At 29.3% G+C, this 21,774-nt stretch overlaps 2 protein-coding genes and 1 long non-coding RNA gene across 5 annotated transcripts; 2 read left to right on the top strand and 1 right to left on the bottom strand.

Annotated features, from left to right (window-relative positions):
• The first annotated feature begins 7,540 nt into the window (after positions 1-7,540).
• Positions 7,541-8,149, top strand: LOC130934788 (uncharacterized). Its single transcript, XM_057864323.1, has one exon. The coding sequence runs from the start codon at positions 7,541-7,543 to the stop codon at positions 8,147-8,149; it is 609 nt and encodes a 202-aa protein (XP_057720306.1).
• A 6,675-nt stretch (positions 8,150-14,824) lies between these two features.
• LOC130934789 (uncharacterized) lies at positions 14,825-15,430 on the top strand. The gene has a single exon (XM_057864324.1). The coding sequence runs from the start codon at positions 14,825-14,827 to the stop codon at positions 15,428-15,430; it is 606 nt and encodes a 201-aa protein (XP_057720307.1).
• Positions 15,431-17,089: 1,659 nt separating this feature from the next.
• Positions 17,090-20,001, bottom strand: LOC130935234 (uncharacterized). 3 transcript variants are annotated; one of them, XR_009067836.1, is made up of 6 exons: positions 19,779-20,001; positions 19,458-19,536; positions 18,813-19,372; positions 18,561-18,674; positions 17,766-18,175; positions 17,090-17,466 (listed from the first exon to the last, which is right to left on the bottom strand). It is a non-coding gene; the product is annotated as an uncharacterized LOC130935234 (long non-coding RNA). The 3 variants fall into 3 exon arrangements; XR_009067835.1 differs by having other exon boundaries at positions 19,458-19,557; XR_009067837.1 differs by having other exon boundaries at positions 19,458-19,544; positions 19,779-19,990.
• Positions 20,002-21,774: the final 1,773 nt, after the last annotated feature.

Raw genomic sequence — 21,774 nt, forward strand, 5'->3', positions numbered from 1 at the left:
AATGAGTATGAATATTCATGTATAAGGTATGAATGACCGTATAATGATTGTTATAGAGTAGTTGAGTATATTGTTGATAAATGTGAATGAAAAGAGGAAAAGAAAATGAAGTTCACATTTGATTCTATAAAATAAAATTAAAAGGGACAAAACATTCATGTAATTAAAAGGAAAAAATGAACGTTTTTTTTACAGCCAAATTGGTAAAATGATTTCTTTTTTAGGAAAAAGTGGAAAAAAAAGATGAATTATTATTATTATTATTATTATTATTATTATTATTATTATACTACTAAAAATATACTCGAATAATTGAACCGTTGACCAAAATGCATTCGAATTTCATTATCAACAAAAATGTTTTTAAATAATTTAATATATTGATAAAATTGTCTAACATTAAATACGTATATTTTAAAAAATGCTTTACAGATTGAATTTTAATGAAAATTTTTGCAAATATGATTAGAAAAAATGAGTTATTTTTATCCGTAAAATTTGGTGATTTTTCGTTATTTTTTATATATTTTTTATTTTTTTTGTCAACAATCAATAATACTTTTCACAAATCACAAAAAACTATATGCTTAACAAAAAAATTTGCAAATTTTAAGAAAAAAAATACCACATTTTTTTAATTATACTTGCAAAATATCGCATTAAAAGCACAATCTCAAAAGTATTTTTCTGATAAATACATATTTAATGTTGAATATTTTTGTCGCGTTTTAAAATTATTCGCCAGAACTTTTGTCGATAGCAAAACTCATGCATTTTTTTAGCGATAAAATTACTCGTAATTCTCTCGCTAATCAATTACTTTTTTCAAGTTCGGATATTTTGTGATCGCTTATTAATTTTGTCGTTAGTGCGTCACTAATTCCTCGCAAGTAATTGACGGATTAATGACAAAAAAATATTTTTCGCAAAAATTCATCGTTAATTTATCAAATTCTTGCAGTGATATATAATAAATGACCAACAGTGTACATAATGTAATATATATATATATATATATATATATAAAAGCAACAAAAACTGGAGGGAATTCTTTTATATATAATGCGAATATATACTATTGATGCACGCACATAAATAAGAACAATTTCATGCAACAATTTCATATATAATGAAAAAACGCATATGTATATTTATATTGATTTAAAAAAATGAGGTATTTTTTATGACTAAATTATGAATGGTTTTGATTCTATTTGTTGGAATAAATAATTTTATTTTTATTAATCTAAATCATCCATATTAAATTACCAAAAATATATCATAATGCGAAAACGTACTTTTATTCATAGAAATAAGAAATTGACAGGAAGATTTGAATTTTGTGGTTCTTTTGATCTTCTTTCATCTAAGTCTTCTGTATTTCGAGGTGGCTGAACTGCAACTCTTTTGATGGAGAATGAGCAACAAAGGCGACTTTGGTATTGGGAACTGAAATCTTAAATGCCTATTTATATTTGAGCATGGCATCCATTAAACTCTAAAACCCAAATAAAATAGTTTCTAAAATCCAAAAAATAATTATCTAAGGAACAAAAGATAATATCTAATTTTATTCTCATTTAATTCCAAATCAAAAGTAATAATAACTTATTCAATTTAACATTTATAATAATAAATAAAATTACCGTTATATAAGTCATTTAATTTAAAATAATATAATTTATAATTATAATTAATATATGTATTATACACAAATAAATTAAAAAATTAAAATAATTTCCTAACAATAATATACTGGTGATATCCTGAAAGTTATTGGTATACTTGATGCCATGTCTGGTTATTTGTTCTCTTAGTATATAGGTAGTAGTGCTTTTGGTATTCAAAGGTCGGCTATATATTCTATGAATAAAGCCTAATAAACAAATCACTAATATATTGTAATATAATTCTACTACACTAGTTGTGAGATAGAATCATCCATGTTGATTTGGTCTACAATAATTTTATTGATTTCTCATATTTTAAAATTCTGTCTCTTATATATTTGCATGCAATGTATGTGTCCAAGTAGGTTATTATGAAATACTGAAATGACACTATATATTGTATTATTATTGTTCAAACAATATTTTAACGAAGGATAGTGAATAAGAAGAAATAAAATTGAGAACTTGTTATATGATGTGATATTATTTGGAGAGAATCATGGTTGAATATTATTATTGATGAACATAATTGGTTAGGTATTTGTTGATTAACTAATAATTTGGTGAATTATTGATTTGAGATATTTTGTATTAGAAGCCTATGATTAGTGAACTATGATCCTTAGTTGAATTTTGGTTGTTGGATTTAAATATTGTATGAGTATAATTATTGATTTGAGATAGATTTATTGTGGTGACTGTTATGATGATGAGGAAGGGTATGTTGAATTGAAAAGAAAGTAGGTTTGGACCCGAAAAGGGTGGCAAAGTCTGAGTTTTAGAGGAGATGCTGTCAAAATTTTATAAAAAATTAGAGATTTTGTTTATATGATTATTTAAAAAGATTTAGATTCAAGGGTTATATGATTTGATTTAGAGTTATTAAGAAAATGAGCATGTTTTAAGTTTGATTTATTTAGAAAAGAATGAATTATGTTTTGAATTGGAACTATTGATGGACGAAATGGGAGGCGTGATAATGAAGGATAAGGATTGAATATGATTGACGTATAATGATGAATGAAATGCGATTGAGAATGATGTGGATGTTGATGAATTATAATTGAATTATTTATATGGCTTTAGAATTTGAATAATCTGAGATACGAGATTTCCTGGATCAAATGTCGTGGCTTGCCACCACGTATACCAGGTTGAAAATTCGATACTCTGTTGACCCTACGACGTAAGTGTGACCGGGCACTATATAAATTTCCGAGAATGTTACCCCCATTGAGCAATATTGATTATTTGAGAAAAAGTTATGCATAGACTCTTGGGGATGCACGTCGGGGGACAGTCTAAGGACAATTCAGACTTGTCGGGTTGGCTGGATAACCGACAGATGAGCCTCATCAGCCATAGGACAGGCATGCATCATATGCATATTACTTGAATTACTTGCTTGTGTATTAACTGGGTGTGCCTAAATGTACTTGCCATGTTAAATGTATATTTGTTATCTGCAATACTTGTAACCTTCTTGTGCTTGCCTTTGTCTGTTTAGTTGTCTGTGAAAATGCATGATGGAGTTGGAGGTAAGGAGGAATGACAGAATGGAATTTAGATTTAAGGTTAAGTTAAGTTAGGTTTAAATATCCTTAGTAAACCACTTTTTATGGCTTCTGTTTAATACTTTAAGCTCTATAATCTGAGTGTCGACGTTCTAGGATTGCCTCTGGCATTTCCAGGACCTTATATATTATGTGTGTGGCACCTTTACCATACTGAGAACCTCCGGTTCTCATTCCATACTATGTTGTTATTTTTCAGATGCAGGTCGAGAGGCATCTCGTTAGGCGTTTGGACCCTTGAAGCAGAGTGGTTACAGGGTTATTTTGTTATGCTATGTTGTGTATATATGTACTTGGTTTTCTCTTCGCATAACTTGTTCTTTTGATCCTCCTAGAGGTTTATGGAGAGGCAGGATTGTGTATATGTACTTTTGGGTTTTGGATATGTATGTATATATATGTAAATATTTTTCGGCCATTCTTGATTTCGCAGGCTGAGTTAGGAGCTTGTTATTTTGTATCTTTGGCACTCTATTCCTACTTCTGTTATCATATGTTTAATAGTTATGGTTTCCTTAGCACGCAGGTTAACCCGTTCCTTGAGTGTTGCGCTTTTATTTGGCGATTTTGTTTCCTCTTTTCTTCAAGGCTCCTAGCATATTATAATTCTTCTGCTATTAAATGTACTCATTTTATTTTAGAGGTCGTAATACCACACTACCTCTGTTTTACGGCTTAAGCGTAAAGTTTAGTGTGGTAGGGTGTTACAGTATTCACGATAAGTCGATAGTTGCCTTCTTGACACAACGTCTCATAAGAAGAAAAAAAATATTATAAAAACAACCAAATAAAAAAGTAATAGATAAAAAAATGAGATCCTCTTCTAATATATAAAATAAAAAGAATAAAATTTTATATTTTTATATTAGAAATAGAATTTAATATTTATCCTAATAAAATTAAATAATGAATTAGTTATAATTAATATATTTAAATAAATAACACAAATCAAATAAAAATATTTTTAAGAATTAATCAAATCAATTAGTTAATACAAAATAATTAGTATAATTGATTTGATTTGATTTAATTTATTAAATTCAATCAAAAATTAATTTATTAAATTTAATGAATTAAAAAGACAAATAGAGAAACACTCTTTTAGGAGACAATGATTTTCTTAATTAAATTAATCTTTGTTTATTATATTCAATTAAAATAAATAACAAATTATCCATTTTAATATGTACCTTATAAATTAATAAATTAAAATAATTGATATAATGAATCATAATTAATTAATTGATATAAATTATAATAAATTGTGTGATATTTAAATATCTAATCAAATTAATTAGTTGATATAATTAATTTACTGTAATGAATTGTATTTAATGAGTTAAAAGAAATAAATTAAAAAAATACTTTTAATAATTAATTGTTTGATACAAATTATAATAAATTATGTGATATTTAAATATATAATCAAATTAATTAGTTGTTATAATTAATTCATCGTAGTAATTTATATTTAATGAGTTAAAAGAAATAAATCGGAAAATACTCTCAAGCATGCCACGTCAGCTCCATCATTAAGTGCAGAAATTCGATTTTTATATAATAGAATAGGGGAGAGGATCCTCTCCAGTGAATAAAAAACTGGATGGTGTGCAGTGTTTAATCTAACCATTCATCACACTCTCTCTCTTATTTATTTTTGGTCCCACCATTAAAATTAAAGGTGAGAGATTGCACTGTATTTTGTCAAGTGTTGAAAAAACTGGAGAGGATCCATTTCCAATAGAATAGATAGAATAGATTTCTATTAAGTTCCAAATCGCGATTAGTCTCTACGAATATCTATTTGTTTTTTTTTATCATTTCAATTGCTAGCATTCGTCGATTCGTAACGTGAAATTATACCAGTCACTTAGTCAATTCTTAGATAACCAAAGTCCAGGTTATATCATTCTCATAAAATTACATGTATCTTATTATAATAATATTAATAAAAAATAAAATATTTAAATACTAAATGAGTCATATTTTTCATATATATAACAATAACTAATATCACATTTTATAACTTGTGAAATCATATTATAAACTATAGATAAGTTTGAATTATAAATATAAATTGAAAAAATTTAACTATAAATTTAAATGGCCTTATTTTTAAATGGTATAATTTAACAATTTTTTTCAATTTCTATACTAATAATATTAATTCTTCTAATTTTTTTAGTCTATGTTTCCTAATATATTGTTCCTTTAGAAATATTCAATTACATAAATACTATCTATTTCGTTATACAACAGTCCAGAATCTTAATTATTTGGCTTATAAGGTGAGGACCTCTATATTTTCAAGAATATGATAAAATTTCTTTATCTATATCACCGTCTTATAGCAAAATATACCAATCTCTAAATGAAAAATCAATAACCAAATGAAAAAAAAAATCAAATACATGAATGTCTAGCTACTATGATACATAGATAAATGTGGAAGTACAATTACACAAGAATTTTTCTGAGCCATAATTCAAAATTCACCTATCTATTCTATCAATTAAACAACATATTCAAGCGTCACAATCTCTGTAGGCCGCTACGTAGACTTTCGAACACCTAAAAAATCCTCATTTTCTTTAGTGTAAGTCATACAAACCTCCCAATTCATAGACTTCACCATGCTCTCAAACCATATTCATGACCTAAATATTCAAATTTTTTATAGCTACAGCAAATTTGGACACCAAAAAATAATTATAAAACAAAGTTAGTGACAACGATAGATATTTATATAATTCGAATTAACATTTCAAAAGTGATTTTTCTTACCCTATGTAAATTGATCTTATATCCGTAACATTTTGAATATTTGGCCATTGAATTTCTATCCGAATACATTTTCAGTGTTCATAGTCCATGTTAAAATTGTCAGGGACAGACTTTTCATAAACTTCAACTTAGGAATTCGTCAACCATGGTCCATGAATACTTCATGGTTAACATATTATATATAGTTCCGAGTGAGAGTTGGAGGGTCTGGTGGCTTGTTTTTAAGATAAGTCGATAGTTGCCTTCTTGCCACGACGTCTCATAGAAAAAAAATTGTTGTAAAAACTACCAAATAAAAGAGTAATTGATAAAAAAAAATGAGATCCAATGACCTTTTATAATGATAAAATAAAAATAGAAAGAATAAAATTTTATATTTTTATATTAGAAATAGAATTTAATATTTATCCTAATAAAATTAAATAATGGACTAGTTATAATTAATATATTTAAATAAATAAAATAAATCAAATAAAAATATTTTTAAAAATTAATCAAATCAATTAGTATAATTGATCATTTGATTTGATTTAATTTATTAAATTCAAAAAAATAAATCAAAAATTAATTTATTAAATTTAATGAATTAAAAAGATAAATAGAGAAACACTCTGTTAAGAGACAGTGATTTTTTTAACTAAATTAATCTGTGTTTATTATATTCAATTCGAATAAATAACAAATTATCCATTTTAATATGTACCTTATAAATTAATAAATTAAAATAATCGATATAATGAATTATAATTAATTAAGTGATATAAATTATAATAAATTGTGTGATATTTAAATATCTAATCAAATCAATTAGTTGATATAATTAATTTACTGTAATGAATTATATTTAATGAATTAAAAGAAATAAATTAAAAAACACTTTTAATCATTAATTGTTTGATACAAATTATAATAAATTATGTGATATTTAAATATATAATCAAATCAATTAGTTGCTATAATTAATTCACCATAGTAACTTGTATTTAATGAGTTAAAAGAAATAAATCGAAAAATACTCTCAGAAATATGTCATGTCAACTCCATCATTAAGTGCAGAAATTCGATTTTTATATAATAGAATTAATTTTTTAAAAATAAAAAAATTAGCTAAAATAATCTAAAATATCTTTTAACATTCATTTAATTTTGACTGTTTTAGGTAATTCTTTATTGTTTCTCAAATATTATCTTAAAATTTATAACTAAAATTAAGTAAATCAAACTGCTATTTAATTTGTTAGATATCATTTTCTTATTTATATTGGTCAAGTCTTAATCACGTTAATATCATTTCCTTATTTATTGGTCAAATATTAACCCCTCATAGTGACTCTAACAAAAAAAAAGGGTGACCTAATAAGAGTAATAAAATGTCCATGTAAGCATTTGGTCTTACTAAGATCATTGGTATATATCAAGGATGGACTTTATCTGTTATCATATTATTACATTAAGATAATAATTTTTATGTTATATATATAAAGCAACCAAACCAGCAATTATATCAAAACCATGGTTCATTTCTTTGTGAATAATGTTAGACCTTATCCCTTGATCTGGTCACTAGTACTAGCTTTTCTTTTCCTTGATGCAACCCCCTACGCAGCAAAAATTGTGACAGTTGAAGAAATTTGCAAAAACCCTAATCCTGCATATGCGTTAACGTTTGCTTATTGTTCAAATCTTCTAAATTCAATTCCCGGTGGTGCTAAAGGAGCAAACGTTGATTCCTTAGCACAATATACACTTGAAGTTCTTCAGTCCAATCTTACAAACACAGTGAACCTTCTCAAATCTTTGATTGCAAATTCTAGTACTAGCCCTGACTTGCTAGATGTCTACCATATTTGTTTGAACAACCTTGATGATATTGGTGGTCGTGGCCAGCAAGGTGCACTAGCTGAAATTAAAGCCATAAAAAATGGTTTGAAGCAACATGCTTACGGTCTTGTCATATCTGGTCTTCACGATACATTTTTTTACCTTCGTAGTTGTACGTCTGTAGATCATGGAACCCCAAATCGAGAGTTCCATGATCCATCACTGCTTCCACAATATACTGGTGATATCCTGAAAGTTATTGGTATACTTGATGCCATCTCTGGTTATTTGTTCTCTTAGTATATTCTATGAATAAAGCCTAATAAACAAATCACTAATATATTGTAATATAATTCAACTACATTACTTGTGAGATAGAATCATCCATGTTGATTTGGTCTACAATAATTTTATTGATTTCTCATATTTTAAAATTCTGTCTCTTTTATATATTTGCATGCAATGTGTGTGTCCAAGTAGGTTATTATGAAATACTGAAATGACACTATATATTGGTGTTATACCTGTAACTTTAATTTTTTATAAGTGCTTGAAGTTAAATAAGACTGACAAAATAAATAAATCTATAAACATTTATACATTATCACCTTGCTACTTATACAAAATAACAACGTCATGAATTTGGTGTTATACCTCATGGTAAATATTTATTTTTTTTATTATTTAAAATCGTTCATCTTTTTAAAATATTTTATTTGTAAGAGTTTGGTTTAATTTAAATTATTAATATTTTTTATTATTTTTAAAAATTATATTTAATTATTTATGAATATATATATCTTGTTTATCACGTGTAAAATTATCTCATTTATCGTGTAAACGAAATAAGAAAAATAAATTTATTTTAGTAAATATTTTTTAAATTATTTATTTCAGTAATTAATATAATTATTTTATTTATTAAAATAAAAAATTCGTTTCTTTTGAGAGGAAAGATTGTTATTTTGTTAGAAATTTGGTACGATCAGAGGAGGAATAGAGGGACCGAAGAACTGCGTTTCATCTAGGGTTGGAAGTGAGTCAAGTCAGCTCATGAGCCAGCTCGAACTCGACTCGTTAACAGCTCAATAAGCTAAACTCGTGAGCTAGTAAGCCAAGCTTGAGCCTGAAATTGAACTCATAAATTAAATGAGTATATATATATATATATATATATGTATATTAACAATATTAATTATTTAATATTTATATTTATTTTTTACATATAGTTTTAATATAGGATATAAATAAAAAATTTATAATTTATTGATAGATAAACAATATATAAAATTGATCTTTTCAAATATTTTTAAAAATATATAAGTTATAATTTATTGATATAAAATTATAGATTATGTATCTATGTTTCTCTTATTTGAGCCAGCTCGTGAGCTCGAGCCAGCTCGTGAGCTTTTGGTGAACCGAGCTTGAGTTTAAGAAATAAGCTCGATTGTTAATGAGTCGAACCGTAAGCCAAGCTCAATTTTCGTGAGCCGAACTTGAGCTTGGTCTAGCTCGGCTCATTTCCAGCCCTAGTTTCATCTTTATTTTTTGTTTCGTCAAAACCAGTTCCAACAACCAATAAGGCCCAACGCCTGAAGTTGGACGAATGGAATCCAACACAATGTCATCCCATTTGTTGTTTACACAATAGACTTGGCTCAAAAATTCTCTCTCTATGAACGTCCATAAACTGTTGACCTCCTGTCTTATTCTGCAAAAGTCAGGTAAATGTATTAGCAAGATATATAACTAGAGAAAATATCTATATATCTGTATGATAATTGATCTATACCGGAGAGCGCGCTTTTTTTTTCCTAATAATTTATCTATTATTGTAAAATTTTGTAAATTAAATTATTATAAAAAAATATTTTGTATTCTAAAAATTTATTATTATATATTATATATATTAGTTAATAATTATTTTATTATTTAAGTTAATTAAATACTAATTATATATCTTACTATTTTAGTTAACATGTATAATATACTTAACCGGTTTTTCATTATTTTTGTGTTATGTCCGTACAACGCACGGGTCAATGTGCTAATTTAACCTTATGGTTTAATTACTTTGTAGGTTTTTATAGTTTTACCGAATTTTTAATTAGATCTCTATATTTTTTTCTTTTTAATTGGGTCTCTATACATTATTTTTTTTTTCAATTTAGTCTCTATTAACGTTAAACGTCAAAAAAACATTAGTGAATTGTGAAATTATTTGTGTACCCTTAGAGACCTAATTGAAAAGAAAAAAGTATAAGGACCTAATTAAAAATTCAGTAAAACTATAAATATTCAATGAAAGATATTACTATAATCCCTATTCAATAATTTTACGACATGAGAAATATTCCTATAATTCCTTTTATTTTGTCACTATTATTCTTTTGCTTATTGATATATATACAAATTATACCAAAAATACCTTCTCTTTTTTCTTGACTTTTAAAATACCTTATCTTAAAAACATACAAAAAAAATAATTGGATAAAATGAAACAGAAATAATAGTAGTAAGTATATATAAAATTCAGCTTTTATCATTCAAGTATTCATTATGATCATGTAACATTTTACATCTGTGTAGATTCATGAAATATAGTTTGTGTCTTTATCATATCATGGTAAACCATAGAAAACCACAAGGCTATGTATGTGTTATTGAAATTTAAAATCTAAAAACGAAAACCATAAAAAATATAATTTCAGTATAATACAAATAATATGAAAATCAATTCTTGTGTTGCAGCCTCCCACTCTTTGAACCAGCAAAGGGATCAACAATAATATTTATAACGGCCGATATCCGAGCCGAGAAAGCTTCTGAAAGAGCATACTTAAGTTCATCAGGTGTCCCAACAAAATAGCCCTTTCCACCAAAAGCTTCAATCAAAGCATAGTAGCTAGCCTGCTTTCGGAACAAAAGAAGTCGGAGCAGGATCATCTTTGTGAAAGAGTAATAACTAAAATTGTTTAACAAAATAATTTCTATATAATTTTTCAAACAAGAGAACTAATTTTCTCTTTACATAATTTTCTCAAACAAGACATATGGCAATAGTCCAAAAATTTTTCCGCACATTTATGGATTAAACCATGTCAAACAATATCACCAAGTGAATATCATTGGACCAAATATAATCATGTATGTTTATTTAACAATCAACCATCAAATTAATAATAATACAAGATGAGAAAGCAAACTTGTGAAATTTCAAAAATTCGTTTCACAAGTTGAACAATTGATGTCCTAATAAATTTAAACACTTCAAAAGTTCTTTTTGAATAAGAAATTTGAGGTTTCCAGCATTCAACAAATCAACACTAAATCCCTGTACAAATTTGGTACCAATTTGGACGAATTAACTGTAGTTATTTTAAAACGGAAATAGTAATTCATATATAGGTTGAAAATGAAAGAAAAAAAATAACCTCTTGGCCATTTTGTGATTTTCCTTGTGGAAAAATTTAATTTGCTGGAAGTATGGAATTTAATGAGTTCATCTTGTTCATATTTAACAGAAATTCAAATTCTGAAATATCAAGAGTTTGATCAATTATTTTACTAAGTCTTTGAAGTTCTTCAAGTAATATATCACGAGCAGTTAATAATGCTTTAATAAACATTTTCTTTTTTACATCTAAATAAGGATTGCATAAAATATTACCTTCGCATGGCTTCAATATCTTCACTAGTGAGGGTTTGTGCAGTGTTATTGTCAACCAATTCACGATTATCCTTGGATTCAAGATTCGGTTGACCATTATCTTTTATTTTCTCATTGTTAGTAGCATCAGCTGTAAGTTTATTTCATCCATGTGATTAATAAAATTACTTCTGGAGGTTATTATAACTTAGGAATAGTTTCTGAATTGAAACTAGAAACTAGAACTTACATCAGCACTAAGCTATTATAATATGCAATGATGCATAAGTATAGATACCTTGAAGGGAAGATATAAAAGGAGAGAAGGAAGTGCTATCGAGTTGAAAGAGAGAACTGAAGTGAGTGCCGATTAACGGTTGGAGAGAGCAGTTCTTATTCCCAATCTTTAATTTCTTACGTAACGAAAACATTATTGTTATTATTGTTAAGTTAGTTAATTAATTAAAGAAGAAGAAGAAGAACTTAGACAGCGGGGGAGAGGCAATCGAAGACGAGACGATCACCGTCGTTGATGTCAAGCAAGACGCTGCATCCTTCCCACGTCACTCTTCCGTTATTACTTTTATTGCCAGGTGAGGCACGGCGCCAAGAGGTGTGGCGACAGAACGCGACGAACAGAGCAGACACAGTGCATCGCAGTACAGATCAAAGATGAACAAAGCAAAGTAGTGCAGCGCAGACCAAAACAACGCTCACGCCGCCAAGGAAAATGACAACGACGCAGATGAACGGTGGAGAAATGTCACTGGATTCAAAGAGTAAGTGCTACCTACAGTTCTTTAATTTTGGGACAAAATGTCAGGGGTTGTTTTGACATTTTAAAAAAATAGAAGTGGGTTTAATTAGTTTTTTCAGTGTTATCAAAATCGAATCGAATCGGTTGGTTCGATCGAAAAACTGATGAACCGAAATCTATACTGGTCTGATCCGCTATTGGACCGTGTAAGAAAGAAAACCAATACAAACCGGTCAAATCTAAAATGAACTGTTAAAAACCGGTCAAACTCGGTGAAGACCAATCCGATTGAACCACTTGGTATTGAAAATTTATGCAAAATTCTTGAGGCAGGGTTCGAACCTCACCCTCATAAATGGAAGTGCCTTGCACAACCACTAGGCTGCCGTTGCCCTTACCATTATATATGCAAATTTAAATATATATAAATATCTTTCATGAGTTTCATCAAATAATTTACTTTCATTTAGTTTATTTTAGTTTTAGTTATAAACTCACTCATTCTTAAATTAATTATATTTTTATTTAACAACAATTATAAACTCATTTATTTTTTTTATAATTATATAATATCTATTAATATTATTTTTTAATAAATACTTGTAGTATATAATAGTATAATAAATATAAATTAATTAATAAATTATTGAAAATTAAAAATAATAGTTATTTTATATAAAAACAAAATAAAAATATCTATAATAGAGTAAAAATAATAAAATATTTATTATTCTTGTTCCATATTATTTTAAAATAGCTTAAAATTCTTAAAATGTTAGTAAAAATATGTATTTTATATTTTAATTTAAAATTTTTAATTATTTTTTATTTTATTTACATAGGACCGAGTCAACTGGTTCAACTAGTGACTCACCGATTGAACCAGTGACCTAATAACTTGATCGGTTTGATTACCAGTTCGATTCTGACAACTATGATTTTTTTAATTCAAATTTGAGAATATTTGATTTTCGAATAGAATATTCTATAATCTCATAATTTTATTACAATAGAGACTAAATTGAAAAAAAATATATATATAAAATTCAATTAAAAAAAATATAAAAATCTAATTAAAAATTTAATAAAACTATAAAAACCTTAATTAAACCTAACCTTATTTCATAGCTTTTAGCAAGTCAAATACAAAGTATATTGAAAATTCCCTTCCAGACACATGTCATGTTAAGTATGAAATGACATAACGGGCTCATGGGGATCCTTTTCAGCTGACTATAGAGTCGATACGAATCTTGGTCTAATCCTTTTTTTTTTATTTGTATTTTTGATATATTATAATATATAATTAAAAATTATTATACATATATAATAAAATTGTGGATATTAAATTTATATCTTTTTTATTTTATAATTTTAATATAGGTTTTATTATGATTTTATTATTTTTAATTTTAAAATAGACTTTATTTTATATTTTTATTTTTTTAGTATATTTATAAAATATAGGATAAAACACACAATTAAACTAAATCTAACTCAATATTACAGAATTTATTTAAATAAAAAAATATTACATAAATTTTTCAATTACTTTTTTATATAAATCGAGTAAGTCGGACTAAATTTAACTTTTTATATAAATCTAATTACCTGTTCGATTTATGCATGCATGCTATCCTAATAAATTTAATCATTTTATTTCAATTTATGTATGTATATATGCTCTTAATAAATTTATACAGAGTGATTAGATTTATATTTTATATAAATAATTAATTTAGTAATTAATTTTTTGTATACACATTATATAGTTATTTTTATAATGTATTTCTTATTTTATAATAATAATTTTTTAAAGATAAAAAAATTAGCTAAAATAATCTAAAATATCTTTTATTTTATTTAACATTTATTTAATTTTGACTGTTTTAACTGATTTTTTATTATTTTTCAAATATTATCTTAAAATTTATAACTAAAATTAAGTAAATCAAACTGCTATTTAATTAGTAAAAAAAAAAACTGCTATTTAATTTGTTAGATATCATTTCCTTATTTATATTGGTCAAGTCTTAATCACGTTAATATTACTTCCTTATTTATTGGTCAAATATTAACCCCCTCATAAACAAAAAAGATAAAAAAAGCGTGACCTAATAAGAGTAATAAAATGTCCACCTAAACATTTGGTCTTACTAAGATCATTGGTATATATCAAAGGATGGATTTTATCTATTATCATATTATTACATTAAGATAATAATTTTTATGTTATATATATGAGTCTCGCTAGGGAAATAATAAGATATCTATACAGTAAGGAATTTTAATTTGATTCCATAAATGGCGGAATTCATGATTTGATTCAAATTTTAAATTGGAAACTATTCAAAATTAATTAATTGTCATAACCGATGGGAATCATGATTTGATTCAAATTTTAAATTGAAAACTACTCAAAATTAATTAATTGTCTCTAATTTAATTCTAACTTTAATTTAACCCCATTGTACACATTGTATAAAACATACATTGGCTCCTCATACTTTTCATATATATATATATATATATAAAAAGCAACCAAACCAGCAATTATATCAAAACCATGGTTCATTTCTTTGTGAATAATGTTAGACCTTATCCCTTGATCTGGTCACTAGTACTAGCTTTTCTTTTCCTTGATGCAACCCCTTACGCAGCAAAAATTGTGACAGTTGAAGAAATTTGCAAAAACCCTAATCCTGCATTTGCGTTAACGTTTGCTTATTGTTCAAATCTTCTAAATTCAATTCCCGGTGGTACTAAAGAAGCAAACGTTGATTCCTTAGCACAATACACACTTGAAGTTCTTCAGTCCAATCTTACAAATACAGTGAACCTTCTCAACTCTTTGATTGCAAATTCTAGTACTAGCCCTGACTTGCTAGATGTCTACCATATTTGTTTGAACAACCTTGATGATATTGGTGGTCGTGGCCAGGGTGCACTAGCTGAAATTGAAAGAATAAAAAATGGTTTGAAGGAACATATTTACTCTCTATTCATATCTGGTCTTACCGATACGCTTATCTACCTTCAAAATTGTATGTCTGTAGATCATGGAACCCCAAATCGAGAGTTCCATGATCCATCACTGCTTCCACAATATACTGGTGATATCCAGAAAGTTATTGGTATACTTGAAGCCATGTCTGTTTATTTGTTCCCTTAGTATATAGATAGTAGTGCTTTTGGTATTCAAAGGTTGGCTATATATTCTATGAATAAAGTCTAATAAACAAATCACTAATATATTGTAATATAATTCTACTACACTAGCTGTGAGATAGAATCATCCATGTTGATTTGGTCTACAATAATTTTATTGATTTCTCATATTTTAAAATTCTGTCTCTTTTATATATTTGCATGCAATGTGTCAAAGTATGTTATTGTGAAATACTGAAATGACACTGTATATTGTATTATTATTGTTCGAACGATATTTTAACGAAAGATAGTGAATAAGGCGTAAATAAAATTGAGAACTTCAATCAAAATTTTCCTTTTACGGAAAACAAAAATTAAATTACTCGCCCTTAACTAGGAGGATAAAGAAAGGAGAGAACTTATCTTTTTTTTTTTTAAATTAATCGTTTTTTTGGTCTTTGTAGACAGTGACAGAGTTTCATTAGCACAACGGGAGGCCATGCCCTAAATATCTCATAAAAAATCTTGATACCACTTGTTTCTTATGTATAAAAATTGTTAGATTGGCCTTAATTCTTTATATAAGTCTTTAACAATGCCACGATACTAGGTTCAATTTTTCAACTAAACTATAAAACAGATAAACTAATTTCAAAATTTGTTGCACAATAAACTAATTAAGTAGTATCCTAAAATCAATAAATACAAATAAATTATTAGATTTTAAGTTTATCATTTTATATTTTTCCTATTGATCTTCAATATTTTTTTGAAAAAAATTGATTTGGACAAACAAAAATATCTATTTATTATAATTTTAGATGCTATTATGTTAATTATATTTTTTTTTAGACTTTACTACAATCCTATAATTGTGAATTTATAATTATTGAAAAACAAAGAATCGACGCTTTTAATTTGAATATAAATATTTTTATATAATTTATATACTTAATTATATATTTAGTCTCTTTTAAATTAGATATTTTTATAGAAATTTTTTTTAAATATTCTGTTCGGGGCTTCGGGTCCCGGATGGGTAGGTGATATTTTGAGATTGTGGTGGTGGGAACACTACAAGAAACATCGTTAAAATCGACGGCCAAAACAACGGCTAAGCCGTCGATAATATTAAAATTCGACGGCAAAATGGACGGCGGAATTGGTCGCTATTAAGTTTGTCGATTTTTCAAAATGCTAATAAAATTGACGGCTTGCCTAGCCGTCGATAATAATTTAATAAAATCGACAGCACTTCTGTCCATAATATGAGTTTGAGAATTTTACACTCTTACTAAAATTGACATCGCCATCGATATTATTATATAAAATCGACGCCATTTCTGTCGATATTTGATCCAATAAAATCAACAATATTTTCATCTATAATATGCTTACTAAAATCGACAACGTTGCCGTCAATATTGGATCCAATAAAATCGACACAGTTGCCGTCGATTTTATTATTCATATACCGACAAATCCTATGTCTATATTTGGGTTTTCTTGTCTATTTTAAAATTAAAAAACGATAACTATTCCGTCGGTTTTAATAGATATGTTTTAATTATTTTTTTTATTTGAAAAATAGTAAACGATTAATGCTATAACCAATAAGCACACAGTAATTCAAATCTATTTAATTACTAATTTTATATATACATATGAACAAATAAATAAATAAAATAGAAAAGCAGCATATTTTCTAGTACTCACTAAGAACTTTGATCAAACATGCGCACGCATCAGTAACAGTGTAGCTACAAATTCAAACACGGTCTCCTATCTAACAACCCATTCATTATATTCAAAAATATTTCTACCATATTCAAAACAATTGGAAAAACAAGAAGAAGAAATTGTGAATGCTGGTATATTTGACCTGGGAATATGAATTGAAGGCTCTTCTTTCTCGTAGAAGAAGAGAGAGAGAAGAAAGGTCATTGAAGCTCATGGGCATGGGAACAAAGGACTTGAGTATTGTGATAGCATCTGCCACCGTCATTCTGAGGAGGAAACACCACACAACATGCTTGCAAACTCGGAAGCCATTGCCAACTGCCAAGTAGAGAAAAGGAACTCTAATAATAATAACAACAACAACAACAATAATAATAATAATAATAATAACTCACCCATCACAATATCAATGGCATTATATTCATAGTTCACAAGGTTTTTAAGTCCACTCACTAAACATTGTTCACTACTCCTACTTCACATCAGCTCAGTTCATACATCAATAAAATTCCAATGCCTCCTCAATTATACAATCTCTCGGTATTTTTCAAAATTTTAATTATTACAAAACAGAAAACACAAGATCCCTAATAATAATAATAATCGAAAATACTTACATTTTATAAGGATCGTCTCCTGCATAACCTGTTGGCTTCGGTATAGGCATCAAAACCTGCAAACCAAATCCAAATATCTAAATATATAAACTAGTGAAATCAATTGTTATTTTACAAGAAGGACAACTAACTAAACTAACTGTAAGCTAGTGGCCAATCAAGAAAGAAACTAGTTCCTAAAAGCCAAGTTCAGAGGTCATGTTCGTTCTCTAATGCCTCAGACAACTCATAAAAGATGGTAGCAGCAAGCATGATCTCAGCTCCTGTGTCAAATGGACCCATCATCAAGTCTCCAAGCACAGTTAATACCCCATGCACATTCCACCATAAACTGCAGCAGTAACTATATAGAGATTCAGTTCCCTTCCCATGTTTGAGTTCCTCTGTCCATTCATCGTCACTTGGTGTTTCTACAAAAGTCAAAACATTATTTAACATGGGCTAGTAATAAGAACATGGATTAGTTCTGTAACAACACCTTCAAATTCAGCTCCCCTGTCACTGTTGATTGTTGTGAAGCTAAAAGTTTTCCAAATTATGCTCCCACATATATTTTAAGAGCATATTTCATACTTTTGCTAATGATGTTTCACTTCCTCTTTTCAAATATATATATATATATATATATATATATATATATATATATATATATATATCTTACATAGCTAGAGCTCCCTTTCAGAAAATTTTGGTTTTGTTGATTAAAGGATTGAACATTTCCTACAAAAAGATCAATTTGAAGTAAAAGAGTCACAAGATGGCAGCACCGGTACAAAAAGGAACTGAATGGCATACCATCTTTGAGCATGCACACCGATGCCTGCAGCTCTAAATTATAAAAGCCCATCGTGGATCAACATCTTTTGGAATTTCAAGTCGCTGATCCATGAACCCCACGACTCCAATCACCTGCAATGTTCCTAGACGAACAATTAATCTATATGCACCCAAAGGGATACACAATTCATGTGGTGTCTATCATTCTAGTTTGAGTATCTATTTTTTTTCTAGATACTTTCAAGGTTTACATAAGCATGAAAGAAATACCTGCATTGAGTTGAGATTATCCCAAGGGATCTTTTCGGTTGCAGGTTCCCATAATATTACTCCAAAGCTGTATACATTAGACCTGAAGTTCCCAAGGACAAGCAAAAATGGATTTTCAAGGACTCAAATTTCTTTAAGAACATTTGACAGAAATCAAATTTCTTTAAGAAAAACTACATAAACCAAGATGGCAGCACCGGTACACAGCAGCATAAACTAAAAATAGCACAAATATATTCAACACAATGACGCTATTAAATAATTGGAATCTATTTCAATGTTAAGCCACGATGTAGAACAATTAAAATAGCACCTTATCCACGTGGTTGATGAAAATTGAGGAGTTCAAACAACACGTACCTAAGAGTAAAACAATTTTGCTCGGAGGCTTATACAGAAGGCTTGCATATTACCTCTGATAATGACGCAGATAAGAAAATAGCTATCTCTTTCCCAATTTTCGCTTGACGTGTGTGCATATATTCAGTGAAATCAAAGCAAAACTAACCATAACAAGAACATCAAAAACTTACTCGTGGTTTTGATAGAAAGAATTCCATCTGTTTTACAAGCATCAATAGAAATTAAAGAGAGGAACAATTAGAAATTAAAAATCATGCTAATGTAAAGGTATGTGCTCATTACTTGAGACTCGAAGAGAGGAAGACGTAGATCGAGCGAGAATCACCGAGAGTCTGCATATCTTCTCCGATAATTGACATCTCTGAAACGCTGAAGATATTAACTGAAACCGCATACTCATAAGTTATAGTTAACAAAAAAATCAGAGAACGAAAAAAAAAGACAGAAATCAACAATTCGCAGAGCAGAGAAGAAGGCGAAGCTCACGTGTAAGCTTAAATTATGAACCGAAGAGAACTCCATTCGAAAATCAGAAATTCCGGATCACATTTCACAAAACAAGGAAAACAACATAGAAAAGCAAAGAGAAAAGGAAAACCGAACCTTATTGATACGACATGTTTTGATTTGAAACAGGGGACTGAGGGACGGCGGCGCGAGTGCGACGAGGCGACGACGGGTGTTGGAGCAGCAGAGCAACGACACGGTGGCAGCAGAGCGAAGAGGCGCGACGATATCGAGAGAGAGGGTTGGTGAGATGGTAGAGGTGAAATGGAAAAGGCGCGAATTGGGGTTAACTTCTGAAGTAAATTGAAGTGAATTGGGGCGAAATCAAGGACGTGGGGAGTAAACATCTTTAAAATTTTTTGTTGATAAAAATCGACACCAATTTTGTCGATTTTATTTAGAAAAAAAATTGACATTTTGACTGTTTATTTTATATAATAAATCTAAGCTACTTATCTAATTTTAAAAAGAGATTTTTACCGTTTAAATTTATCGACGGCAAAAGCCGTCGATATAATAAATATTAAAATAGACGATATTTTCGTCGATTTTAGAGAGGAAAAAATCTTAACCTATTCTTTGTCAACAATGCGACGGTAGTAATAAAATGATCTAAGTTGCTAAAATAATCGACGATCCGGTCGTCGATTTTAATATTTTATTTCTAATTTATTTTTTTTCATTTTATCGACGACCAACTGTCGAAAAATATCGACGAATATTTTGGCCGTCGATTTTTGGCGTCGATAATTACGTTATTCCTTGTAGTGGAACCGGCTTGGATTTGGGTCTCTGGCGTGTGAGGACGGAGGTTTCGCAACTTCCTGAGCTGTAACGATACAAAGGGGGGGAGCCACCTGCAAAAAGGACTCCGACGCTCAAGTTAGAGATCCGTACAGATGGCAGTAAGAGTGAGCAGATAGTGACGTACCTCGGGGAGGGGTAGGGCCCTCCCCCTATATACTCTACATCTAGGGCGGTCCCACAAGAGCAGACCCACCTTCCAGGAAGTTTCCTTCTCCCCCCTCCCCCAGCTGTCAGGTGCTTTGCTGGAGGGGCGGAGGTGTCGGGTGCTTTTTCCCGGCTCGGGTTATCCGTTGGGTCGGCCGCCTGGGCCGGGGCATGCTCTGGCTGGGCCGGGCCGGAACAGTGCCCCCAACGCGCCAGCTATGGCCGTGAGCACCGTTGTTGGCGCGTTCTGATCAGTTGTATCATCGTCGAGTCGACCGCTCATTATTGGAGCGTGCCCCCTACGCAGGAACCAGCTTCTCCGTTTTAAGGAAGCGCTATTTGTCGCCTCGTTCTTTGCGCCTGCAATTAAGTGTATTTATGACTGATTTGAAGGCAAGGGGAAAAGTCCATTTTACCCCTGACCTTCGCGCTTCCCCATGGCAGTTACTCTTTCGCTTTGGTTTCCTTTTCTTTCCCTCGCGCTTCCTTTCCTTGTTTCCTAACTACTACCACAAACTTCTCATTTTCCTTCTACATTCTTTGAAGCTCTTCATTTGAAATTGATTCAGTAAAATTTCTTCAAAATTTCGTAACTCCTTTCGATCATCATCATTTTCCTGGTAAGTTGTTCCTTCCTTTCATGTTTCTTAACTTTACTGCGTATTTATGTTGCCTGTGTGATTTTTCCTGTTCATGCCTATTTGGATTAGGTGTTGGGTTTGCATGTTTAACAACACTAGGTAGATATTAGGGGGGTTGCTATTTAGGTTCCTAATTTTTTATCTTCACTTAGCTGTAAATTTAGCCTTGGCTTAACTGTATATAGGCTCATCACTGTAGCGTTTAGTGTTAGTTCCTATTTTCCCGACCTACCGGCCTTATGGTCTGACCTTGAGTGGTGCCCCCACTGTAGGTATGGGGCAACTTCCTCTTCCGGGAACCCGTGTTGATAGATAGGCCTGGGTCACCTCTGACGTGAAGGATACACCTTTACAAATAACCTTAGAGGAGCTCACGGAGTTCCGCCTTCGCGACCAGCTATGTGGGGGAGGTGACGAGGAGGGGCGTTATGAGGTGTTCGTGACCGCTGCCCACGAGCGGATATACCAGCTTAACCTTAACACTCCCCGGATTGCCGACT

This window comes from Arachis stenosperma, chromosome 6 (genome assembly GCF_014773155.1).
Source record: "Arachis stenosperma cultivar V10309 chromosome 6, arast.V10309.gnm1.PFL2, whole genome shotgun sequence".
NCBI classification, from domain to species: Eukaryota; Viridiplantae; Streptophyta; class Magnoliopsida; order Fabales; family Fabaceae; genus Arachis; species Arachis stenosperma.